The 27,407-nt window shown below is 40.5% G+C and overlaps 3 protein-coding genes across 4 annotated transcripts; all 3 read right to left on the reverse strand.

Annotated features, from left to right (window-relative positions):
* Positions 1–373: 373 nt before the first annotated feature.
* Positions 374–3,821, reverse strand: cox5ba (cytochrome c oxidase subunit 5Ba). The gene is made up of 4 exons (XM_006782191.3): positions 3,694–3,821; positions 1,733–1,803; positions 1,012–1,111; positions 374–835 (listed from the first exon to the last, which is right to left on the reverse strand). Exons 1-4 carry the CDS (start codon positions 3,788–3,790, stop codon positions 723–725), a joined length of 381 nt encoding a protein of 126 aa, XP_006782254.2. The 5' UTR covers positions 3,791–3,821; the 3' UTR covers positions 374–722.
* Positions 3,822–4,654: 833 nt separating this feature from the next.
* On the reverse strand, positions 4,655–14,525 carry LOC102776064 (drebrin-like protein B). The gene is made up of 15 exons (XM_006782190.3): positions 13,824–14,525; positions 13,694–13,749; positions 12,496–12,608; positions 11,873–11,947; positions 11,660–11,803; positions 11,343–11,420; positions 11,099–11,250; positions 10,972–11,026; positions 10,271–10,336; positions 9,631–9,736; positions 9,356–9,556; positions 8,866–8,928; positions 7,665–7,759; positions 5,696–5,765; positions 4,655–5,029 (listed from the first exon to the last, which is right to left on the reverse strand). The coding sequence occupies exons 1-15, from the start codon at positions 13,904–13,906 to the stop codon at positions 4,893–4,895; spliced, it is 1,494 nt and encodes a 497-aa protein (XP_006782253.2). The 5' UTR covers positions 13,907–14,525; the 3' UTR covers positions 4,655–4,892.
* A 103-nt stretch (positions 14,526–14,628) lies between these two features.
* Positions 14,629–21,196, reverse strand: dusp11 (dual specificity phosphatase 11 (RNA/RNP complex 1-interacting)). Of its 2 annotated transcripts, none has more exons than XM_006782189.3 (9): positions 20,936–21,196; positions 20,270–20,345; positions 20,049–20,180; positions 19,662–19,785; positions 19,140–19,200; positions 19,015–19,061; positions 17,891–17,966; positions 16,482–16,613; positions 14,629–15,315 (listed from the first exon to the last, which is right to left on the reverse strand). In XM_006782189.3, the coding sequence occupies exons 1-9, from the start codon at positions 20,971–20,973 to the stop codon at positions 14,967–14,969; spliced, it is 1,035 nt and encodes a 344-aa protein (XP_006782252.1). In that variant the 5' UTR covers positions 20,974–21,196; the 3' UTR covers positions 14,629–14,966. The 2 variants fall into 2 exon arrangements, with proteins under 2 accessions (XP_006782252.1, XP_035769419.1); XM_035913526.2 differs by having other exon boundaries at positions 20,902–21,196.
* Positions 21,197–27,407: the final 6,211 nt, after the last annotated feature.

Below are 27,407 nucleotides of genomic sequence, written 5' to 3' on the forward strand. Positions count from 1 at the left end.
AAACATGCTGAAAGTATGCACTGCTTAAATATACTTAGTGTAATGATGAATTTCCTGTGTAACCTGACTGCTCACCTCCTTATTCTAGTATTAAGTATTTGCAGGTAAATATGATTACACGGTAACTTAATATAAAATAAGTTTCTTATTTAATCACAGAGGAATTAGGCCTTCAGTCATGTGCTGCATTATATAGTGTGACCTTGTTTTTCAGGCTCAGTGGGACGTACACTGCAGTCCCGTCATCACAGCGTCATCACTGCCACATGCTGCCGTCCTGGTCATTATTATGACAGCATGTCGATTATGAACAGCAGCTGCTGCTGCATCTGTGACATCATAAATATGGTAATAAAAAGACTGAGTCAGCTGATTCAGGATAAACAGATCTTTATTGTTAAAGGAACAGTTCACTCAAACTACAAGCACAAGTCTAGAAGTTTGATGTAAAACACATTAATCATGGTTAACTATGAAAAACAGGAAGTTACGTTTATTGCTGCTCCTGGGAAATGGGAGGAGTGTAACGTGTGCAGTACAGTTGTGTGTGTGTAAACTGACTGAATGGAAATGTCTGAAGAAACTCTTTGTTCCCCGAACGTGTCTGATCCCGAGTACATGTAACGTGTAAGCAATGACTGATGAGGTCAGCAGGTACGTCAAGTAGGAGACGCCGAGAAGCGGACAGTGCCGCTTGCTCCGCAGGAGGAGGTGGTGGTGAGTCAATGGGGGAGTTCGTGGGCAACCAGCTTGTAGTGGGAGCCGCAAGATGGGCAGCGCTGGGCCTCACCCTCATGGAGCCAGAACCAGACCACGGCCGTGTTGTCCTCCTCACCTGCACACAGGAAACTGGGTGAGAGCAGTGCCACCTGCACGTCACACGCACGCTCAGGTTTCCCCAGTGAGGATTATGCCCCGCCCATCTTTGAGCCCGGGGCAAAGTTTAACCCTTGCCTGAGAAAGCCGTGGCCGACACTCACACATGCTTACAAACAGGAAACAACAACTTACACACACATCCCACAATCCTCTTGTTCGTGATGGAGGGAACCAGGTGGGGGTCGGCCTTGGAGCCTGCATAGTGCTTTGGCTTCATCGTGTTGTAGGGGTCCTACAGGAGGGGGAGGAGTCAGGTGAGTCGGGGCGTGACAGTATTCAACATCAGTTTCATTTCAAAATTCATTGTTCATCAAGAACGATTCACACGACTCAGAGGCTGACATCAGATCAGCTGAGGCTGAGCTGCAGACAGAATAATTTATATTAATATTTGAAAATGAGCCGAGCAGCAAATATACCACAAAATAATTATTAATCATTAATAAAAAGGCAAAACACAGAAAGCTAATGTTAATCAAATAACTGCTATATGAAAATAAACAAATAATCGAGAATAAATTAACAAATATTAATACAAACTTAAACAAGCCCAAAAATACTAAAAAGAAATATTTTTTTGAGTAACAAAATCAGTAACTACTCCAAATAAAAATATTTTATAGTTTTGCTGAAATATTTCGACACACCGACGGCTTGAGTCTGCTCGTTTCTCCTCAGATTTGATGTTTAATGATTTTAATCTCGATTTAATTTCTGGTCTGTGTGAAATATTGTGTTAAGATGAATCCGCATCACGCTCTTCTTTCTCTACTGCTGTTTTTTTTTAACTACGTTTTTCATGTTTCTGGAGCACATGATGTCAGAATTCCTGTGTGTTGGTATGCTGTCTTACCTCGCCCTGTTTCATGGCCTTCATGATGACCTTTTCCAGTCCGGTGGCCTGCTCCTCATCAGTGGGAATCCCTGTGAATAGCACAGTGTGATTAAGGAGCTTCAAAGCAAACACTGATTATCAGAACAGGCTAATGTGTGGACTTCCTGTGGGTCACATGACTACAGCACACGTTATTACAGGTTCTTATGACCTCAGTGAGTTGCTGAGTTTGTGAAACCTAAAGGAGCATGTGTTTCTCTCACAGACATGAAAACATCTCAGTGTAAAACTGAAATGTTTGATCTGATGTTTTCATTCACGTCACTCTGATTCACTTCATTGATCATCGTCAGTCATAGTCACACACAGCACCTTAAAAATGCATTGATCACTGCCTTTAGCTGTTCCAGACTACATACAAATTATTCAGGTTTCTGGGAAACTCTGCAAGTTAAAATGGTATGTTTATCGATACCATTACAATCTTACTGATCACTTCGATCGGCAAACCAGACCAATGACAACTTCCGTTACTCTCTCATGTGTTTAATAGGGGTGGGTTTTTATAATCGATTTATCGATTAAAATCGATTCTGGCTTGGATAACGTAAAATCGATTCATTAAAATCCTGAATCGATTTTTTAATATAAATTTATTTTGCCCGAAATGCCAGAATCTCTGGTGAAATCTCACAAAATTTCAACAACCACCAAACAGCTAAGACAGTAAATGAGAGCAGGAACACGGATTCTGCACAAAGAGTAAACACACAGCGCAACCCGCAGATCAGAATCAGTTAGATGTGGCCTTTGTGTTCACGCCCTTTATGCGCTGATTCTAAAGCTGTTAGTTTGATGTCTCTCCAAACAATATTGACCGAACCAGCAGCAAAAGAAGATCCAAACTATGCCTCACATAAACATCGTCATGTATTCGGTCTTACTTTTAATGTTTTGCTTCGACCACGATGCACAGCTCTCTCTTGCGTGCTCTCGCGCTCTCTCTCTCCTTCTCTCCCCCTCTCTCTCTCTGTACTGTTTTCTGCATTATTTGCTTGCTTGTTACGCACAAGTCTACCGTTGTTTACAGCGCTGTCGGCCGACGTTTTTTTTCCGTTTCATATACTTCTGAAAAGAAAACCTAATTTCTGCCGTTCAATACTGAACAAATTTAAACTTTTTAAAATTATGCAAAACGCTTAGCCGTGTCTCTAATAAAACCGCTGTAACTTCAGAGGTAATGTTCATGTGTTGATTAATGGTTTTCTTTCGTTTTTGATGTACTGCAGAATATTTTTATAAAATCCCAGGCCAGAAAAATTGCCTTCATGTTTTTCTGTGTTTATCTTCAGCTACTTTGACACAAAGGCATCTGCTGTGATGCTCACACCTTTGATAAAGTCTTGCTTGTGTCAGCTTCCTTTTTATAGATACAAAAATATGTAAATGTACTGATATGAATTATAATATTTCTGACTGTCAAAATTTCCCAGATTCAAATCGAAGTGAATCGAATCGAATCGAATTAAATCGAATCGTGGATCGAATCGATTCGGGACCTTGTGAATCGGAATTGAATCGATTCTAGAAATCGATTCTAGAAATCAGTGACGATACCCAGCCCTAGTGTTTAATCTTCATACCGACGAGACGTTCAGGGACCTTCATGGAGAAGGTTAAAATATGACACGTTAATTGTTTCATATATAAAATATATTTTAGGTTTTAAATCTCACCGTATTGACCGTCATGATTACTAAATTCTGATATATTAAGACTTTTTAAATCTACAAGTCAAACAATCAGCCAACACACGGTTTTTAATAAATCGCAGGATATTAACATGAAGTCTGATCCGAGAGGAGCCGTCACCCGGATAGGAAGCGGTCGGCGTCCTCCGATCTCCCCGCGGATTAGACCCTCTCTAAGCCGCCTGTTCCCGGTGGGTTCCGGGTGTTCTGTGCCGGCTCGTGGCTCACCTCCTGCCGCCATGCCGCGGCTCAGAGCGGGGGTCCGCGCGGAGCGGCAGGCTGCCGCGGCTCTAACGGCGGAGCGGAGCAGTAACCTTGCAGCCATTTCTCCTTCTTCACTGTCAGGGAGGCCGGGCGCACGGAAATGACGTCAGAGTCGCAGCGTGCTGCTTTAAAAAAACAAACAAACTTTATTCAGCACAAATAAAGTAACAAGGAAACAGCTGGTCGTGGAAAGATGGTTATCGATGGTCACAGCCTCGTACTATAAAGAGGATGGATGATGGATCACAGGACGGCTGATCAGTTCGTTTCATCCATCTCATCTAGGCGTTTGTAGAGATTACAGCAAACATGGCAGTTTGTCTTGAAACAACAATGATCATCTCCACATTTCAACTTTATTCTCAAAATACTTGACTTTTCTTTTCTTAATGTGGCCCTGATACTCCTTCCTACAGTACAGTCTGCTCAAATCAGGTAATAAAACACAAAAGACAGATATTATGAAACATGACAACATTAAAACCAAGGACTAGGATTTAAAAAAAAAATACGTGAAAATAATATTGTAATAAATATAATATAATAAATTAAATTAACGTTGACATAGATATTTAAAAGAGGTATGGAAATAAAAATAATAATTAAAAAACAGGGGAACTGAAGAACTTTTCTGACAAAGAAAGTTTTCATATTTGAAACTCTTCTGACTGGAGAGCAGTTCTTCCCACATTTTCAGACACTCCAAACTATCTGGACAAAATAACTTTTTTTTTTTAAATATAAGAACTGTTTTGTAAGAAAGTCAGTGACTGCCTGAAGAACACAGGAGCATCACCACATGCTGTGTGTCCTCCTTGAGATGCTCTGCAGGCCCCCTCTGAGGTCCACAGTCCCAGTCTCGACTGAAATGCCACCTGTTCACTGAGGCCTTTGAGTTTTGTGCGTAAAGCAACCTTGAGTTTATTAAAAGGCTCTATATGAACCTAATTTATGCTTCTTATTAATTAGTAAGACTGGCCAAGCAGAAGAAAAGAAAAATAAGAGCAATATCCAAACTGCACTTGAAAATGACTATTTATTGTTTACTGGTTTTTACAAAGGTTTATTAATTCAGTGATACTGAACAAGTTAATGTGAGTAAAATATCCATCTGAAACACCTACAGCTTTATTAAAATTAACAGGACAATGAGCCAATGACAACTAGATAAGCTCCACATAATTAGCCGGGAACATGCCGTATTCCCCATCAGGTCCAACACCTCTCCACCAACCCTCATCCAGCATTTCTATCTGAGTAATAATGTCATCGGGGTCAAAGGTGATCTCAGTGTCATCCGCTGTGAGGAAGAGGAAAGAGAGAAAACTCAGTTAAACTAAAGGTTTATCTAGAAACACCTTTCAAGAGTTTCAAGTTTCAAATTACAAGCATTAAAAAAAAAAAAAAAAAGAAAAGAAATGAAAGAAACTGTTCTGTATACTCGACTTTAGATCTGTATGTAAAACAACAACATTTCAGTGTTTCATCAGGTAAATGTGATAAATAACCAAACTGGATGGCTTACTGCACTGTCAAGGTACAACAGCTCTTTCCAAATGTAAAGACCACTGCAAGCTTATTTTACATTCAAGAAAAAGTATTATCCTGTTTTTACAGATTTGATTTGATCTTCTTGATTCATTTATTGAGATTCATCCTTCTTTAACAGCTTTTCCCCTGTGACAGTCAATGGTTCATTTAAACACTTTTCCTCAATTAAAGAATACAGAATACATTTTGGTCAAATATTTGCAGGTAAATTTATAAAAAAAAATGTGGAAACTTAACTAGTTAAGCATTTAATCATTAATGATATCAGTATGGTGAACAACACTCGGGACTCTTTCCAATTTCATTCAGACACGTTAGACCACAAGACGCGATGGTCCTCAGTAGTCACAGAGTAGACGACAGACCCCACAACTACCAAAAACATGAAGGTATGTATGTGTGTGTGTGTACGTACCGGCCTGGTAGTCGTACAGAGCTCTGGCACAGATACCTTGTCCACTGCCATCCCAATTAATACCATCAGCCTGAAATTCAAAAACAGCTAATTAACATTTAAACAGTATTTTAAATCATTTCATTCAATAACTTTTTACTCAAACACTGGAGGACCCAAATCTGCCAGAAGAGATTAAATAAATACATGAATCACCTCAATAAATAGGCCTACAAATATAGGTATTCATTAACTTAGAAGCCAAGAACTTACAGTGGCTTGCAAAAGTATTCAGCCCCCTTGAACTTTTCCACATTTTGTCACATTACAGCCACAAACATGAATCAATTTTATTGGAATTCCATGTGAAAGACCAATACAAAGTGGTGTACACGTGAGAAGTGGAACGAAAATCATACATGATTCCAAACATTTTTTACAAATAAATAACTGAAAAGTGGGGTGTGCGTAATTATTCAGCCCCTTGAGTCAATACTTTGTAGAACCACCTTTTGCTGCAATTACAGCTGCCAGTCTTTTAGGGTATGTCTCTACCAGCTTCGCACATCTGGAGACTGAAATCCTTGCCCATTCTTCTTTGCAAAACAGCTCCAGCTCAGTCAGATTAGATGGACAGCATTTGTGAACAGCAGTTTTCAGATCTTGCTACAGATTCTCGATTGGCTTTAGATCTGGACTTTGACTGGGCCATTCTAACACATGGATATGTTTTGTTTTAAACGATTCCATTGTTGCCCTGGCTTTATGTTTAGGGTCAATGTCCTGCTGGAAGGTGAACCTCCGCCCCAGTCTCAAGTCTTTTGCAGACTCCAAGAGGTTTTCTTCCAAGATTGCCCTGTATTTGGCTTCATCCATCTTCCCATCAACTCTGACCAGCTTCCCTGTCCCTGCTGAAGAGAAGCACCCCCAGAGCATGATGCTGCCACCACCATATTTGACAGTGGGGATGGTGTGTTCAGAGATGTGCAGTGTTAGTTTTCTGCCACACATAGCGTTTTGCATTTTGGCCAAAAAGTTCCTATTTTCATCTGACCAGAGCACCTTCTTCCACATGTTTGCTGTGTGTTTGGAATCATGTATGATTTTCATTCCACTTCTCACGTGTACACCACTTTGTATTGGTCTTTCACGTGGAATTCCAATAAAATTGATTCATGTTTGTGGCTGTAATGTGACAAAATGTGGAAAAGTTCAAAGTTCAAATATGAGCTCATTCTGAATCTAATGGTACCAATATATCTGAAAAAAGTTGGAATGAGAAAACAAACGTCTGGAAAAGTAAACAGAAACAGCTTGAAGAGTATTTATTTAAACAGTGCTTCACTGCAAATTCAGAATTATTTCTTATGCTAAATGAAACATTTTCTGATTGAGGCATGTTCACAGTATGTTTCCCATTTCAAGGTTCTTTATTTGCCATTTGTGCATAAAACTAACAGTCAAGGCACACTGGAATTCTTGTGCAGAGCACTTTCAGTCATAGTAAGCAAATTTGAGGGATTTTGCATTATTTTACAAAACACAATCCTGTTTATGATTTCTTTGGTTGAGGTGGGACACATTAAAAGGAATGACTGAAGGTTCAATCTTGGTGTCAGGGTTAAACATAGAATTAGATGCTGTGGTTTAGGTTAGTGTTTTGCTATGATTAAACTTGGGTATAACATCTTCAGAAAATTATCAAAACAAACATGCCTCCCCCTGTTCTAACAGAGAACAAATTTTAGCCAAAGTCTGAGATCTAGTCATCCAAACAACCTCAAACTCAGCACTGCACTTACTCGAGACCACAGAGATACACCCACTAAGTCTCAGGTCTATTGGTCAGTTTTTGAGTCAGACACATTTCTCAAACTGTTAGTAAGACGTTAAGGGAGGAATCAGAATCAAAATACGTTGTTAATTTCTAAGGAAAATATTTACTGGGAGTGTTGTACATGTAAATGTACTTATGATGAAGTGGACTTACTGCTGGTGCATGCTGGGAAACGTTTTGATACAGGTCCTCGTTACTCGGGGCTGAATGCGGTGCCATGTATGGATCATCTTGAGCTGGACTTCCCTCTGCACATTATAAAAATCACAAGTTTTAAATACTAGAGATGAAAAAGTGTTCTTTGTTTTCCAGGACAGTGAGAAAAGACACGAAAGTACCAACAGGATAAAGTATTAATACTCCAATTCCAGGAAAAGTACTAAGTATCACCACACTACAACCCTCAAAAAACAGAAGTTACAGAAATGTTACTATGAATTATGTTCCATAGTCTAAGATTCTGATATAGCCAGTGAACAAATCTATCTATCTAACCAGCGCTGTGCTACAATCGTGGTGTAACAGCTTTACAAACATGAAGGCCAACGAAACAAAAACCAAGCTGTGAGCTGTAAACATGATGGAGCAAACACAGAATAACCACAAATTATTATCCATCATTTGCTGCTGCAAACTCAAGAATTCACTGACTCACCAACTCTGACAGTGACTCTTACTCGATATGTAAAATAGTTCAAATTAATTAATTTTATTAACCAAAAATTTTGAAAACATAGCAAAGTCTAAACTTTAAACTGCTAAGTTTCCAGTATTTCACATATTTAATTACTTTTGTTTTTTTGTCTTTAATGTTTCAAACGTAAAAGCACCACTGAGGAAAAATTCATTAGTATTCACTTCACAGTGTTATAGATTTAATTTAAAATGGATAAAAGTGACAATTTCAACTCTAATGTTTTCTAATGTATTCAGACTCTTTTCTGTGTTTTCAGATTGTTTTAGGTTTATTTTGTTTGCTTTAATTATTATTGAGATGTCTGATATTTTTAAATTTACTGAACATTAGATTCATTGACTAATTAATGGAATTAAATTGATATGGTGTTTTTCTGCAGCTATTTTTAATTAATGTGTTTAAATCTCAGCTGAAGTTATAAGACTAAGAAAACTCTGAAATATAGTATACTAGAAGTATAAAGTATTGTGTAAATGTACTCGGAGTGATTTTTGTGGGTGTTGATGTTAGTGGCAAACTGATCATCATATAAAATATGGTCTTATAGGAAGAAAAAGATTTAAAAAAAAAACCCTAATTCAAACTACTCTGATTATTGATAAATGATCAAAATTGCACAAAACAAAAGTTAAAATGAAATGACTTTAAAGTTCACACCTTGTGCAGCTTCATCTTCATCAAAATCATCTGACCACTCGTCTTCGTCACCATAACCAGCGTCTGTGTTTGCAGGAGGGACGTCTTACTTCATGTCATACACACAACACGCGGGTATTTCACAGTTCAGGTCACTGATCAGTTAAATTACTACATAAAAAAAGGTTTCCAGACTCAACTTTTTCAGCTGATTCATATCCAAAGAAAATATCAGTGTTATGTGAACACGAGTTTTCTACTCATCACACAAATCCACTCCTAAATTTGAAAGTATTTTTAACAAAGCTTAAAATTTAAAAATAAAAAGCCACCTTGGTTCTGACTGGCTAACTTCTGGACGCCCGCTGAAGGCCAGCAGTTTTGTGAGAACTGTGAGAACAACGGTTACTCCACAAAACTTACTTTATTTTTTATTTCTGTTCTACACCAAAGAACTGTGGTTCCTTCTGGGCACCTCCTGCAGTTGAAAAGCTGCCTCAATATGTCTCACCTGCAGGCTGCACAGGTGAATGTGCCCTCTCTGGTGCTGTAGTGGAGGCAGGTGCAGCATGTGAGACAGGCAGCACAGGTGAAGCAGATGTAATCAGAGACAGGGGAGTCACTGCTGGAGGAGAGGATGGTGGAAACCGAGGCTGAACCGGGACGTCTCGCTCAAACGATTTCTGCGATAGAAAAGGACTCTGCAGCCTCCCTGCAGGGGGAAACGTGAAGGTGAACCACCACCATCATCATCATCCTCATCATTATCATCATCGTGTTTCTTACCGGGTCTAGAAGCAGCAGGTGTGTCGCCAGCATCAAAGCTCTGCTCCTTCTGCTTGAAGATGTCTCTGGGATTAAACGCTCTCTGAGAAATCAGAGATTTCGCCTCCTGTGAATAAAACTGGGTCACATTAAAGTAAAGAGGTAGGATCCTACACTTCCCTCAATGCAACTCTTCAGCCTTTGTAATTCAGCTCTTCCTGTTCATTTCAATTTGGCTTACAGTAAAAAAAATGTAAAGGCTTCCAGGCTGTAGAACTAAACATGTGAAGCAGACTACAGTTCCCATGATGCGTCTTGGTGGGCAACATCCAATCACAGAGCCAAACAAATGTGAACAAATCACCAAGAAAATCCTCATTTCTCTAGTTTTAACATCTTCAGATTGAATCATTGTGAATTCTCAATTAAAATGTGTTTGCTATGAGAACATCATGTCAGCTGCTGAGGCTCATGGGTAATGTAGTATCCAGAGCCATCCACCCAGCTGATCAAAAATGAAACTGGAATAACAAAAAAGTTAAACCTGTGTGATCATTTTTTTATGTTTCTGATGCTGTGTGAAAATAAATAATGAACATTTAGAGGGAGAAACAGGAGCAGATATTACGTTACAAGAATTTATGGTCAAAATTGCGCTCACGTTAGCTGTCTGCACCGAGGCAGCAGTGGAAATTCCCGTCATCTTCCTGTTCTCCAGCTGCTCATTCTGAAACACAGAAATCATTCATACATCACGTTAAATATAATTTTAACATCACACAACACAGACTTCTCTGCCTCAGTGATTTGCCAAAAGGATTTAAAATCAAGTTTCAATAAAGAAATGACTCATAATCCAGTATTTTTTACTTTCTTAATATGTTTTTTATTTATTTATGAAATAAATACACAAGTTAGCTTATCCTTTAAAAGTTAAAAACATCTTTCTCTTACCCTCAAAATCAATTACTTAACTAATATCTATGTCATTATTATTGGGTAATTTAAAAAATGTTACCCTTTCCATTATTTCCTGTTTATTTACTTTTTATTATCTGAAATAGTTTTCAGTTTAATAACTTCTTTTATGTTTGCTTTTATGTTTGAATTTATTCATGTGTACTTCAGGATTTTTGCCCCTTTATATTTCTTTTTATTTCTGTTTATAATTTAAACAGTTATAAATATAACTGTATAAACAATTTAAATGTTGAATATTGTTTTTTATATTGTTTGTGATCAAATAAAAACTGTTGTTTTCCAAATTTGATTTATTTTTAATTTATCACGAGCAGTAATGTGATGCTGGCTGGGCTCATAAACTCAACCGAATCAGGATCAATGAGCTGAAGCTGAGCTCACCCGACGCTGTTGTTCCTGCTCTCGCTCCTCGTCCTCCCGCTGCTTCTGCCGGAGCCTGAAACACAAAATACTTGAAGTGTCTTCTTCATGAGTTTCTGTGATTTTGTGTTTTGTGTGTCTGACTCACTTCTCCTGTTCGATCTGCTGAGCTCTCTCTCTCATTATCCTCGCCCTCTCCTTCGACTGTCTCTCCTCCATGTCCCTCCTCTCCCTCTCCGCCGCCTGCCTCTCCTGTTCCACTCGAATGTTTTCCTCCTTTTGACGCATTTCTTCATCCCGCTGAAGGAGAAGAAGAAGAAATAGAGAGTGGTGTGACTTTGCTGACTGAAACCTGTGGTACAATCTTGGAGGACTCTGAGTTGAAACCGAACCTGAGCTTTGACCCAGAAGTCGTCCTTGTTGATTTGTTGGATTTCCTCGACAGCGTTGACTTTGCGGTACACAGAACCCTGACGAGAGAAAAAGCTCAGGGATTATAACAGAAATGTCCTGTTTTTCTTCTCTGTGCGCAACCCTGATTATTTATTCTTTATTTCAGAGTTTTCTCCCTGTAGACAGAAGTGTTTGAGCTGTGAAGAAGATCTACATTAATGTTCATGCAGGGGTAGGAGTGCACTGTGAGATGAAATATTGGCTTATTGGATGGTAAAACGAGGCTGTGCTGCCGATTCAGGCGGCGTGATCTCACCACGGGTCCTCTGGGAACGTCTCTGTACTCCTGTGTTTGCTTGTGGAAGTTAAAGTTAGCGCCGGACGCTTTGGCCACTTTGGCCAAGATGGTTTCTGGGTCCACGTCGTCCTCCGCACGGGCGTTTACAGTCACATGGGCTCCCTGTGATGTCACACATGTTAATGATGCAGCTCTTCACACACATTAACAGGAAAAAGAGGCCAGACTCACCTTCAGGAAACCTGCTATGGTGCTCACGTGATTGGCACACTGTCCTTTCCGAGAGTCCTTCACACCTTCACCTGTCTTAGAAAACAAAAATCATCCATTCAATCCTGTGAATGTGGCATCCTTCTATCACTCGACACTCATAGAAAGTAAAGTCTGCAGAGCTCTCTACAGGATCTCAGAACTGAATATGGACTGTTTAGCCTCGCAGACTCTGCCAGACTTTAAGAGGAAGTTGGAGGGCTAGTTTCTAGCCCTCCAACTTCCTCGGATATGTTCTGACTGTAGGATCAAAGATGGAGTGAAGTGGACATATAACCATGACCTACTCGGTGGCTAGGCTAATATGAACACATCAGCAGGCTGAAGATGGAGGACGGGGGTTAAAAAAAGTACATGTTGAGGGGCTTCCTGTCATGTGACTGGAAGATGCTGAAACCAGCCAAACTTCACCCCAGAGGTCTGAGATGATCCGTCCACAGCATGAGCTCACTTATTAATGGTCTGGATTACTCACTGTGAAAAAGTCCTGAGCTTCACGTCCACACTGAAATCTTCAGATGTTTGTGGTTTTCAGAAAAAAGAAAAACTTCAGGAAAAAAGCTTTGAGTTAAAGTTGGTCTTACCCAGTTTATGAGGATGTATTTGGGCAGTCCAGAATTTGGGTCCCTGACTCGACAGAAAGCGTACATCACCTTCCCACTGTTCAGCTCCTCCACCATATCCTCCAACCCTCCATCTACACAAAACACAAAGGAGAACATGATCTCATTTAGATCAGACCGCAGACACCTGAAGGCCAGACTGGAGATCAGAAGGTTATGAGGGTGGCTTACGCTGGTGTTCCTGCGCGCACGTCCTGTGTAACACATAAAGAGGTCAGTGCTGCACGAAAAACCCTCCACAGCTTGTTGGAGACGTTCCTCTGACACTCTTAATGCCGGTGATGTCATTGCATCATTTCTCAGCTGCACAAACCAGTTTGGAGCGCTGAGCAGCACTATCTTATCTGTGTGCTTCAACACGCCAGCTGTACCAGCGTTCACAGCCGTGAGCCCAGTGGTTTTCTTTGCTTTCACTTGCAGTTATATTTCTCTTGCAGCCTCTGCTCCATTCTGCTGAAACTTATTGGTACATCACAAGATGTAGCCGAGGCTCAGCTGTGGAAGCTGAATGCTTGTAATAACCAAGCTGTTAATGTTTGCTTCACATTTAATAATAAGTTTTTAGTGTATTAAGGCAAACACCACTCTGCATGTGGTCGGTCTGCTCCTGGATTTTAACCTGAAACCCTCAGAAACAGAAAACACTCTGGGAGCAGACCAGAGGAGTCAAACATAAGGCCTGGGGGCCAGAATCAGCCCAGTAAAGCCTCCAATCTGGCCCCCAGGAGGAGATAAATGTTTTTTGCTGCTGACGCTAGAAATGTCTGTTTTTACAGTTGGTCCAAACAAAGGACATTTTCTGTGATGAACACAACTTTGTTTTATACTCTCGGACAGTCTGGATGAGTGTATGTCTTACAGTCGTGATGATCATCACGTGGAAAAAGCTGAACTTGGTTGTCTTACATTAGGAAGTCTTAGGGACAGACTGCAGCACTGCTGAAAAAAGTCAAACTGAGGTCAAGAAACAGGGTGGAATGCAAGAACACCTTAAACATCTCCTCAGGTTCAAACACAGCAGGAAACCAGCAGAGAGAAGAGTCAGAGAGGAAGGACAGCAAAGAACACAGGATCTGACCTTCAAAATAAAACAGGAAGTGAGGGGAAATCCACAGGAAATAAATTCGGAGGGATCAAAAGTTTGGATCCAAGTGCTTACCTCCTTTCTGTGCCACTCGGAGGTTGTTGGTGTTTCCTTCGTAGGTGAACAGTGCCCTGAAACAGACAGACAGGTGTGGGTGTGCAGCAGATGTAGGTGTGGACAGACACGCAGGTGAACTTTATCTCACCAGTCTGTGTTAGACTTGCCGCTCACCACCTCCTCATAGGCGGCCATCAGCGTGGCTCCATTCTTGCTCAGATTAACAGACATGTTCCTCCACAGCACGGCAGCAGCGACCCAGCAGTACTGTGGCAAACCTCCCACAGGCACCAACTCAGCTCAGCTCTGAGGAGACTAACCGGGTGGGTCGAAGGACCCAAACCTGACTGACCGCATTCTCCCCAGGTGACTCCTCCCACCTACACACCTGTGCTCAGCAGCAACAGGACACAGGTGAGTGTATCACATGACCCTCTGCAGCAGGGAGTGTGTGTGTGTTACAGTGAACAGGGTGTGATCTGTGTTATTGTTGGCTTATTGGGGGCGGAGCTTGCCATACCTGCTGACCTGAGTTTCTGTTTTGTTTTTTTACAGAAAGGAAAAAACCTAAAAACCTTCAAAAAACAAAAACAAGTGAAACCAGAAGAAACGTGATAAATGTTCTTCAAAAAAACCCAAACAAACCCACTGCTACGTCTTTCTGTTTCTATAGCCTCACCCATACGACCCCTCCCATCTGAGGCAGACAGCAGGTTAACGAGACTATGAAAGCCACGATCAATGGAGCTCTGACACCAGTATTCACCATGGCAACAGGTAAACACCGAGCAGCTCCTCGTTTGAATCGTGTGGCATTTATCTCACAAACAGGAGAGACTGAAGGTAGAAACATGGACTCAGACTGTCCACAGTTCAGTGAGCTCACAGACGCCCGACAAGAGCGCTCAGGTCACACCACTTCATACCAGTTTATAATTTACTGACACACAACATTTTCAGCTTTCATTTAATAAAACAAGCACACAAACAACATGTTTCATTTTCTTCTTATTCACTCATGAAAACATGAAACTTTAAATCACTCTCCACTCTTCACCCTGAACTCTGACCTTCAGACATGTGGCACACACACACGCACATCAAATGTCAGTCTTGGAAGCTAGAGCGAGGTTATCAAAGTAATAATGACGACATTTGAACTGCGCTGTGATTGGCTGAAGTGGACTTCAGCAGCGTTAATTTTAATTCCTGTTTAAATATTCTCATTCAAACACTAACGTCCTTAAAAGGCCACATCACCTATGTCCATTCTTCTTCTATCAAATAAAATCTAGTGGTCGTATCCGCTTGCTCTGCCTCCCTGTATATGTCTGCTGTCGCTGTGTCTCATTTGTGGCCCCGCCCACTCCTCCTCAGGCACTCCATAGCCTTCAGCAGTCCAGCGTGGTGAGTAGCGAGGGAGGATCGGAGGAGGAGTTCTCCACGTGTCCAGCGTTGCGGCGCCTGGCCTCCACTGAGGGTTCCCCACACGGCTATCCTCCAAGTGTGGCGGTCTCCTCCACTGATTATCCGCCTGAGGACGTGTCCATCGATACGGGTTGAGCGATGGCGGAGGAGGGGGGAGAAAGTCACGTTGAGGAGGGCGGTGATGAAGGTGGACGTTCCCTCGTCGTGGAGGTCTTTTTTCATTTGAAAAAAAGAAAGAAAATATTTTTATTCATATTCTTAAATATATGGAAAATTTATATATTTTTGTTTTATTTAAGAATATACACACACACATTCTCTCTCTCTCTCACACACACACACAAAAGATTATATTTCAGTCATTTAACCCTTTAAGACCTACCATAGAACCAAGTCCGCCAGAGCTTATATTATATTTTTACATGTTGTAGTGCAACTTTTGGGAGCATTTCAAGTTGATATACATCAATACAACCATTACAGCCTAAATTTTACTAATATGTATGCATTAAGTGCATAGTAATTACATAAAGTGCAGAAAAGTGCAATAAACTACAAAACATTTTAACATTTATTTCTAGTTAGAGAAATTTAAGAGGCTTATCCCTCAAAACAGTTAATAAAAAAAGTTGCACAAAATAGTTTCCCACCACAGGAAATTTATTTTAAGTGTCTTCATAGTTTTATTTTTGAAATACACTGCAGGAAAAACGAAAATAAATATAATGCAAATTTGCAAAAAAAACAGCATGTGCATCAAAATAAACTATTTCCAGCAGTGCAATTTGAGTTCTAAGCATCCCAGAAACGACACAAAAAGTCATAAAGTCAAATATAACTTTTAAAAACACCAGTATAGGCTCATAAGGCCCTGATGGTAAAAACTACATTTCTGCAAAATGACGTCACGTCCGGTTTCGGGCAGGTCATGGCGGACATGCGATCATTCGCGCTGATGTCTGTTTCAATGTGGGAAGTGTTACGAACAGCTGATCGGATCGGCAAAGAGTGTTTCTGGAATATTATGTTTTTGTTGCTTCAAGTGTTTTTTATGCAGTTTTTGCAAAGCTATATGTGGAAGGAAACTGTGACCGAGGACAAGCTGATGGCATAAGATGTAAGTACAACTCTTCCAGTTTCATATGCAAAAAAAATTATTGCGCTAGCTTACGTGGTTGCAGTTCTACCGGGATTTAAAAATAGTTACGCAAAACGGAGCGTTCCCGCTCCGACCGGCTTTAAAGGGTTAAAAAACTTTATTCACTTCTGTAATGAGTGAATTTGAAAGCAGCAGGATGTAATGATGATTCTCTGACGTTTATTAAACTTGGTTCCTTCCTTCTATGACTGATGAACATATTCAGGTGTGTCGTCCTACCTGTGGTGCCAGAACTTTTGAGCGTGTGCGCGCCTCTCCTGATCGCAGTCATCGCTTGGCAAACTGGAAAGCGGGCGATGAACAGCTTGACCTCTCATTGGCTCCTGCTCCACCTCCTCCATCCGTTCGTTACTGTGACAATGAACCAGAAAGAGTCAGGAACCAATCAGAGCGCAGCAGTTAGTCGGCATGGCGACTCAGAGCAAGACGAAAATGACAAATGTAAATACAATTTCTAAAGGCGAGCTTAGACTGTGGTTAAAAATATATCAGATATGTATTTCTAATATTTTATTTGTACTGTAATAAATAACCAAATAAAATTGAAGAACATTTGCTTTTCCTCAAAAGAAACTTTCCAAAACACTTTGAGTATGGAAATGTGTTGATTGTTCTTTGATGAATAATTTGAGATATTTACATTTTTAAATGTTTTTGTCGTGTTTTAGTATTTTTTCTCTTCATTTTTAATATTTTTATTATTTCATAGCATCCATCCATCCATCCATCCATTCACTTCCGCTTATCCTTTTCAGGGTCGCAGGGGGCGCTGGAGCCTATCCCAGCTGTCATAGGGCGAGAGGCGGGGTACACCCTGGACAGGTCGCCAGTCTGTCGCAGGGCCAACACACAGAGAAAGACAGCCACATGACAGCGCTCACATTCACTCCTATGGGCAATTTAGATTTTTCAATTAACCTATCCCCACTAACTGCATGTCTTTGCACTGTCGGAGGAAGCCGGAGTACCCGGGGAGAACCCATGCAAACGCATAGCAGTTAAACACAAATATTTTAAAAATTTTCTATGAAAACCTCTGCACCATTTAAATATTTTGAATTCATTCTGATTATGAAAACACATGAAGGGAATTTCTGTTGATATTTTACAACATTTTAAACTTCCTTTAACCCTTATATTCATAATTTATACTGTAAAACAGTCTAAGTCCCCAACTTTTTTTGCGCCCTGTACCAGTTTATGTCCGACAATATTTTCACGGACTGACCTTTAAGGTGTCGCGGACAAATACAACAAAATGAAACTAGTACCGGTATTTAAAAAAAATAAGATTTATTCGTAACAGATGGGAAAAGACCCAGAGAAACCGAATTAACGATAAAAACAACTTAAAAAATAACGATAAAGACCCCCAAAAATCCCAAAAAACCATACATTTCACACCCGAGCCTCAACTCTTGCGGCCCGGCCCAGGTGTTGGGGACTGCTGCTGTAAAATATTTGAGACTGTTTAATATTCTTTTTTTTTGGCTGTTATTTGATTTTTTTGTTTGCTACAAAAAAATTAAAGTTGAAATATTTTTGTCTTTGGGATATTTCTAAAGAGTCTGTCTGCTGATTTTGAATAATTCGTGTGGGTGGGTGCAGTGAGTGGAGGGGAGCCTCACCTCCTCCTGCGCCCGTGCTGCAGGTCATGCAGGTAGTTCTGCCTCTCGATGGCGTGACCGCGGGATGAGTTAAACACTGCAGAGAGAGACGATGCTTACACATGCTTCACACGTGAAATATGAACAGTGTTGGGAAGGTTACTCTTCAAATGTATTCCACTACAGATTACAGGATACATGCCCCAAAATGTATTTTGTAACATATTCAGTTAGGTTACTCAATGAGAGTAACATATTCTGAATACTTTGGATTACTTAATATATTATCATGCTTTTACAACTACATGAATGTACTATTGCTGTGATTTATTACTATTACTGAAGTTTACTCGCCATACCAATACCAACTAGATTTTTAAATCTTAATACAAAATGAGTAACAGTAGGGTGAACATTAGGTAAGGCTGCACTTTTTGCAGCGATCTCGTATAGAAAACTATTCCGCGCGTATATAAAACAGGTCCGCGGCTCCAAACCTTAGTAAAGGGACCTCTGGCTAATACGTCGGGTTCGTGTCGCGCTCGTAGCTGAAAACTAGCTTTACTTTGTTGTCTGGGTCAACTTTGCTAGCGACAGACAGAGAGAGGCGTTGAAAGGCTGCTCCAACGGAACTTATTGTTTCAGAGGAAAACACGAACACGGTGTACAGTCGAGTCTTAATAGCTTACTTACAACTGGGCTCGTCAGGCACTCATCTTGGCTGCAGTGGTTATTATTATATTTACATGCTTCCAGCTCCCTTTTCCGATGGGTCATTTGTTGAATAATAATTTAAATTAATATTTTTTTCACGTCATTATGCGGCTGCAAGTAGTGGTGACATGGGCCGTGAGATTGAGAAACAGGCATTTGAGCCTCTTAATGTGTGTTTTGTTTGGGTTTCCACTGGCGTGGAATTACCAAAAATAGAGAGGGCATAGTCTAACATATGAAACAGGAAAAGACCGCCGTGTAATCCATTTGCTTCAACAAAGTAACTGTATTCTAAATACCACCTTTTTAAACGGTAACTGTAACAGAATACAGTTACTCATATTTTGTATTTTAAATACGTAAGGCTGATACATGTATTCCGTTACTCCCCAACACTGAATATGAAATGTGGACACGAGAAGCCGACTCACGCTGCACCGCCTCCCTGGGGTCCATCCCATCCACATCAATCAGATACCTGCAGGTGAAACGTGGCAGTTAGATCCCGCCCACACCCTTGAGTCCAGCCAACCAGCAGGCTTAAGTTTGTACATACCTGCAGATCAGGTACCCGGTGCGGTTCAGGCCGTGGGTGCAGTGCACTCCGATCAGCTTATCTGCAGGAGACACAAGTCACAGTTAGAGCTCAGATCGCACTTCTTCTTCTACTGTGGTTTCCTGTTAAAGGACACCATGCCAATCGCACACGATCTCATTCATGCAAAGCCTAAAAGTCATGTGACCACAGCCAGCATGACGGGTTTGATTGAAGCAGGAAACCAGCAGCTCCTCGTCATATGACTGCTTGAAATCTGACCAATCAGCTGCCTGCGAGCCTGAAGTCCCAGCAGACGTCCTCCTCCTCCTCATCGGAAGAGGAGAGCTCCTGTGAGACAGCAGCTGATTAAAATGCTCAGAGCTGATTTTGTTCCCAAAAGTCCCCAAATCTAAAATCTGAGCAGCCTCAAATCTGCAAAACATGGCAGTCATGCAGGAGCAGCAGAGCAGCAGGAGGTGAAGGAGGAGATCAGACTTAAACCTGTGTCAGCGAGGGAGGTTCACATTAGCTCGCTCTCACCGTTCTCCTTATTCTCCCGCAGGAAGCTGTGGACGGCGCGTTTGAAGCTCAGGATGGTGTCATCACTGGGAACCTCGTGACCTCGCGTGAAGATCTTCACACACAGCAGGGACCTGGGAATGTCCTACACACACACGCACACACACACACGCACACACAGAGTTTACTTTATCATCATCAAAAAGCTGTAGTTCCTCTAATGTCCAGATAAGGCTCTGAAAGAGAGTGAACGCCTGGAGAACATCCATCTTTTACATACATTCTGTGGGATAAGCAGTGCGTCTGTGTGTCTGTGGTCAGGTGGAATAATAGCAGCATAATCAATAACACTGATCAGTAAACACAGACTTAATCGATTTGTCTATAAATGCAGGACCTTGTGCTCACCTCGAGCCTGTAGTAACGTGTGGTGAAAGTGAGGTCGATGATCAGCCCAAGCTCCTCCTCCTCGCTGCTGACAGCATCTAGCAGCTCCCAGGGGCCAAACACATCAGAGTGCGGCAGCTGGCGGCTCAGAGACTGCACAGAAGAAGAAGAAGATGATGATGATGGCATGAGTGACGCTGAGCGAGGCCTTTGTGGGGAAGAAGCTCAGATGACACCCTGACCTGCTTCAGAGGAACTTTGAAGGCGATGAATCGAGTCCCGCGGAGGCGTTTACCAACCGGCGAGTAATCGAGCCACCTGCAGGACACGAACAGTCAGTCAGAATTGTCATGGAAACCTGAAGATGCCCGATTCTTACTTCTACTGCCGTTACTCTCACCTGAGAGAGAACTTTCGCAAAAACATCTCAGTTTAAAGACATGGTTATAGATGTTCAAAGACGTTCCCAAAATAACGGTGAACTTCCATGTAGCTTTCATGTAGCTCTTTTAAATAACTCTTTATTTACTTATTTCACACACAGCTGAACTTTTTTTTAATAATCTTTAGAAATAATCCACACGTGTTTCCTTTGCAGGCGTGGCTGCTTGATGATCAGATTACACATGAACGCTCAGTGTAAAAGCCTTTAAACGTCACATCGGTGACGTCATTATGATCATGCGCTAGATGTTTATTATTTATATTTACCTGCGGGTCATTATTTGTTTACGTGTGTGATGACGTATTCGCGGTTACTCGTAAGACCGTGCGCTGGTCATGAGGTCACACAGCAGCAGACTGGGGGCTCTCAGGTTCATGAAGCTGTTATTAATAACCGTCTTTGTAATAAACCCCGGACTCTTAGTTATACCTGTGCATGCGCGGAGCTGTAGGCTGACACGCACCTGTCAGGTATGCCGTTCTTCTTCGCGGATCTGGACATGTCTCCACTGCTAGACGTTAGAAATAAAAGAGTAAAAGCATAAACCCAGCGGAAGTCCGTCTCTGACCACGTGTCTCTGCCACCGCGACTCGGAGCCGGACCACAGCTCCTCCGCCGCTGTGTCCCTCCGCTCGGGGGTAAAAAGCCGGATTAGGTTATGCTGCGCTCTGGACGCTGTGCGGAAGCGCTGTCACGGAAAGTCGGAGCCGGCGCACACTGATGACATAATGACAGCCGCTCTGCCGCCTGCCTGCCGCCAGACGTCGCACCTGAGAGACTAATCACAGACAGAGGATACGAAAAATAAATGATCCCAGATCAATCCAGGTTATTCCGGATGAAAACAATAAGATTTACTCTTTAAAAAAAAGAAATGTGGAACAGCTGTTTTCAAAGGAATATTTCTAATCCTTGTCCTTTGTTAACAAAGATGGAAAGTGTCACTGTGGTACACACCAGGGGCGATTCTAGGATCAGAGCTTTGGGGGTGCTGAGCACCCAGAGAGCTGCCCATCCAGGCAAGGTAAACTTTACTCATCATGATGAGACTTCTTCCCTGTCTCTGGCTGTATCCCAATTCAGGGTCTGCAGCCTTAAAGTACGCAGCCTTAACGGTCCACAAGGGCCGTGTACTCAAAGACCGCTAAGGCCGGAAGTGCGAGGCTTGTGAAATGGGACGGTCTAGCCTCCGTCCTGCTGCCCAGGTTGCCTAGCAACCATGACACTAACAGCTGGAAACGTTTCATACAGCTTTATTTGACAGAAATTAAGGAGAAAATCTTTTGTTCATTTGTTTGTTTGTTTCTACATGAGCTTTGATTTGATAAATATCTGAGGCTGAGACCACGGGACTGTGAAATCATGATTATTGGGCTTCACTTCTGTACTGAACAGTCATTTAAGATTAGCTAGTAAATAACAATTAGCTAATGTTGTTCATGAGACTAAAGTCATCTCACTTTGGTAATGTAACTATAATATGGCCAATATTAAAGTTATAATTTCAATCATTATTAGTTATTACAGCAGTGAGTTTGAACTCTGTGTCAAATACTGAGCTTCAGTAAAGATTCAAGCTGCATTTATTTATATCATTTATATTTCCTGTCACCTTAAATCTTCACTCAAAGACAGGTTTCTTTGACACTGTATATATAACTGTGTTATATATATGAGAGACAAATATTGTTCTTTTAATATGTTGGCATTACTAAATTTGTCTCAGTGCTTACTATAATTATCCATAAAATCATCACATTCTCTGTAAGATTAACGTCAACTATTGAACGGCATATATTTTAAAGTAAAGGCTTTAAAACCTAGTTAGTACAAACATCGCTAATGTCACATAACTTTGCCGACATGTGGCCAACAGTAATGTTTTAATGTTCTTCGTTATTGAACATTCGCACATAAATAAGTGATGTCGTATTCAGTACTTACTTTTAAAAGTTTACTCTTCGGCTGCCCCTCTTCTGACGTTTTTTTCCGGCAAAATTATCCACACCAGGGGCGATTTTAGCCCATTTTTGGGGGTGCTTCAGCATTCCCAAAAATGAATCAAAGCACCCCCAAAGATTTCTTACTTTTTTTGACAATATTTGCTGTTTGTGTGACACACTGCTAAAAATATAAAAAGCATACAGTACTTGGTTGAGACATAACATTTTAACAACAAAAGTATAGATAACCCCCTCCCCCCTCTCCCAAAATGGTTTGTTCCAGCTCGCCTCTCCCCTGCTCTGGCTCTAGCACCATTGCTGCCAGAGCGCTGGTGGCTGGACACAGCTGAGCAGAGGTGTGAGTGCCTGGCTTAAAACAGGACATATTAGCTGCATTTAACCTTCAGTTACTCTTTATATAATTAGGTAGGAGTCAGACTATGTTTCTTTTTAGCTGAAAAACATTACACCCAGGTAACCAGGGTGTAAAAAAACTTGTTTTCCAATGATGTTTGCTACCCTACAATTCGTCCTACACTGCAGTAAAATCAGCGACATTGGAAAACCTAAAACTAAAAATTGTCCGTAGCCCACTGTTGTTACCACTGTCGTGTTTTAAATCAATACTAACTAGCTAACTGACCGAATGCCCATTAACCTTATAACTCCTGTTGTGTGTGTGTGTGTGAATGTGTGTGTGTGAATGGGTGGATGACTGGATGTGTAAAGCGCTATACAAATACAGGCCATTTACCATTTTTTTTGTACAGAGAGACAGCCAGGTTCATAATGGATATAAGGAAGTAAGGAAGGAGCCACATTCAGGTAAAAGTGTAAAATCAAATGATCCATCAATCAAGAATAATGTTGGATCAGTGTTTCAATATTTATATCTTTTATTAGATGTTCATGTGGTTTGGTTATTTTCCTTTTGGTTGAAAGTACACTGAGAGAGGACTTTTTGTTAGTGATCTTAATAGTATTTTTTCATATTAATGTAATTTATCATCTAATTGAATACAATCTATTTGTGTATGATTGTCAGTCCAAAGAGGGAGAGAGGAAAGAGGGGAACATGAGGAGAAATTACAAGGTTAGGAAGAACCAGGTAAGAAAACAGACAGGGAACAGTGACAGGCACAACAGAAACTGTTGAACTGACAAAGAGAAAAAACCTGATTTTACTCACACAATCTGGAAGTTGTGTCCTCCCTATATTAAAGCTGTTATACAGAATCTTCAAAACAAACTGGGTTGAAACATTTTTGACCCTCTTTAACAACATTCCAACATAACATTATAATTGATTGGGGAGATTAAAAGTAATGATATATTTTTATGTGGTTCAGCCACAACTCTACTAAAACCTCAGCCAGTAATAGGTAGGCCAACTTTTGGACCGTCCAGTTGTCTGTATGACTGCCACAGTACGTACGTCACATTTGCGCACTAACAGAAAGTGCCAAACAGCCCTGGTGGAGTGAGGAGCTGTAAAGAGAAGTGCTCTGTTTCTAAAAATGTTAAACTTTTTACAGTGTGTACCACCTGATAAAAATGTTGAGCTCTCCCAAGTACCACTAAGCATGAAACTCATAAATCTTACAACACAAAATTAGTATTATTAAATTAGATTTTTATTTGTAATAATTTATTCTGTTTTGGGAGTGTTTTTTTTTATGTATCTGTATTATATTATACATACACATTAAAAGTGAATCTCTGTCCAAAAAATGCACTCAGTTTACTTTTTACTATGAGCATCATTCATTATTCTCCCCCAGTAATTAAGGTTAGGATATGTATATGTTTCTATTCCAATCCATTCTTCTTTTGCAGCATTTAAATAACCTTGATCAGATTTGATGGTTTTGATGGTTTTGTTACAAAAAAGTGTTTTGCTTTACTTTCACAAATATGGGGATTAAATTGTGTTAAAATGTACAAAACAGTGATGTGATGTTTTGAGACGAGGACCCAGGCACAGAGAGACTTGATGAATTTAAGAATCTTATGATTTATCTTGCCTGGCTGGGCAGCTCTCTGGGTGCTCAGCACCCCCAAAGCTCTGATCCTAGAATCGCCCCTGGTTAAGCGACTGGAAAAGAAAAATTTAATTTAATATATTTATTTATGTTTTTTTGTTCATTATTTGTTTGTATAATTGAATTACATCATCAAAGCAGTGAAACATCATAACACATGCATACATAACAAATAATAAAGGAATTCAGGGATCAATAAAAAATGGAAACATAAAACTACCTGAATAAATGAGTAAATAAATAAATATAATAAAATAAATAAATACTTGAATAAATGAATTATAAAATGTTATAAATGTAATACAAACAATTGCAAATATGTAAATAAAGCAAATTAAGATATGAATTTTTTTCTTCTTCTTCCAACTGCTTCCTTTAGGTGGTGCCACAGTGGATCATCTGCCTCCATCAATCCTTTCTGTTTGATTTATTTTGCCTGAAACAAATATTTAAATAAAATAAAAATAACAAATAGATGGTTAAATTGATACATTTAAATATCTAAGGATTCCCAGAGTGTGGACCAAAGGTGCTGCAGGTGGGCTGCAGTAATAACTGAAAGTCATTGTAGTATTAATCTTTTATCACCAGCAGCGTGTGATTTTTATGTCATTTTAAATAAAAAATGTGTAATCACTGTGACAGAATTAAGATCTTTGATTGGGTCATAAATGTGTGGGACAGCAGCACTCTTGACTTTAGGAATGAGTGATCTAATTAAATAGTGAGGAATAGATAAATAGATTGAGGCCATGATGGAGGGGTCAATCAAATTAGATGTGTGGATGGTGGAGGATGAGATTCCCACAGAGGATCAGTTTGGAAATCAAGGCGGGAATTAAAAGAAAGACATACAGAGAGAAAGAAGGAAGAAGAAGACATAGAGTGAATATCTACAGAAATTAAACAATAAATAATTTTTTACTTAAATATTTTGGGGGGATATGCAAATGTCTACTTTTGTAATTATTAGTAAGGACTACATTTTGTATTTATAAATGATCAACTTCTTGTTTTTTCTACTGAATTAATGTTTTTTTCTGTTGTGTGTGGGAGCAGCCGACCTCATCGAGAATTTCCTTTGGGATGAAGTCTGATGAATTAAAATGAAATAAAGACGGGTGCACATATGTGAGCGTGTTCAAGGATTCCTGGAATGTTTTGATTTGTTTACGTGTTAGTTTTTATGGACACCTTGTTCCCGTGTGCGGCAGGAAAAGCAGGTTTCCTCTGAGCCGTGAGATGCTGATAGGTCAGGCGTGTGACCTGTGATCAAAGTTTACGAGCAGCTGACAGATTAATTCATGAGTGTGACTACAGCAGACAGCACAGCGCAAACGTCTCGTCTCGTTAATTACTTCCAGCTGTGTCCCCCACCTGTGTGTAATCTCCCTGTGTTTCTCTGAGTGTATTTAAGTCGTGTCTTCTGTTGTAGTAGTTGCTGGTCCGCCTGTGTATCCACCGTGTTTCATCTGTGTGTTCTCCCTGCTGTCCATCGTCATTTACCTCTACCAATCCTCCTTCATGTTCAGTAGTTTAGTTGTTTCCAGTATAGTTTAGCTTAATCTCTGTTTGCCATTTTTTCCCCTGCGCTTTGTGTTTCAATAAACTACCTTCACATCTTCATGAGTGCCTGCAATTGGATCCTCCTTTATTTTTCCCCACACAGCTCATCTCACTCGCCGTAACACGTAGGTGGTAGAAGAGGTTTGCCATGTTTGAGTCTGAGGTGGGGACTGGTTCCATGCATAATTTGCAGAGTACAGTTTTCTGGTCCGTGTCAGACTTTTCATAACCAAACCATGTCAATGCTACAGAGAGAGCCCCTCGCTTAGAAATAAGGTCCTCGATTTGTTTTGAATGGTCCTTCTGTTTGTCATCATTTCAGTTTATTTTGAAAATCTCAACAGGATCTTCAGCTTCATTGTGAAAGATTTATGTGGAAAATAAACAAGGCAAAGGTGGAGCCACACGATGGGTTTACCATAATTGTTGCGTTACGACAACGCATAAAAACAGTCGCGTAGTGTGGTTATTTTAAATATAAGAGAAAGAGAGAACTTAATATAACCACTACAGGGACCATCAAAACGATGAAAAAATATTCCCTTAAATTGTTTATTTTGCAACACCACGACACAAACGATAGTGTAATGTGAAATGTTACAGATTTTCATATCGTCATCCGATATATATTGTTATATCGAACAGCCCTAATGTCCGCTGTGAGGTTCCTGTACTAACAGAAGTCTGAGCTCCCGTTTAATGAGACAGATTTCAGAATTTTACCCACACTCGAGATCAAACTCTGGAAATAAAACCAAACACGGTGGGCACCAAGATGCTAACGGTGGGGCTTCAGAAATGAGTGTTTTACATTGTGCTAGCCGCAGTCAGCTTTTATTTACAGTCTGTTTGTCATCCTGTTAAATCCTATTTTTTCCTGGTGGCCTTTGGAGCAGCTGATCTTAAACCATCTGTCTGGAGTTTTCAGGAACACTGAAAGATTCAGAGGACCAAACAAGCCCCACAGCCAGTGAAGTAGAATAAGGCAGAATAAAGTGGAAACACTCACTTTTATTTAGGTTTTTACTCACAGAGGTGGCAAAAGTCTTGCTTGGAGTGAAACAAACTTTATTTGTAAAGATGACAAACACAAACTTCACATTTTTAGTAAAGTGTTTTTATTAAAATCAAAAACCATAAAAGGCTTTAAAAACTCCTTGAGTGAGTGGAACACAGCTGGATTTCTGGCACAGCGAGAAAAGTTGTGTAAGACTTGAGCACATAAGGCTGATAAGGCAGCAGAGGAAGTTCCAGGTAAGGTAAAGAGGTGTGGTCACACCTTTACAGCTCAGGGGCTCTTAAAGTACTTTCAGTGCAGAGCCAGGAGCTTAAATCTGACAGACACTCACAGAGACAGAGCTCAGCGGACCTCAGCTACATCACC

The sequence above is a fragment of the Neolamprologus brichardi genome, chromosome 7 (assembly GCF_056152115.1).
Source record: "Neolamprologus brichardi isolate AB-2024 chromosome 7, ASM5615211v1, whole genome shotgun sequence".
NCBI lineage: Eukaryota > Metazoa > Chordata > Actinopteri > Cichliformes > Cichlidae > Neolamprologus > Neolamprologus brichardi.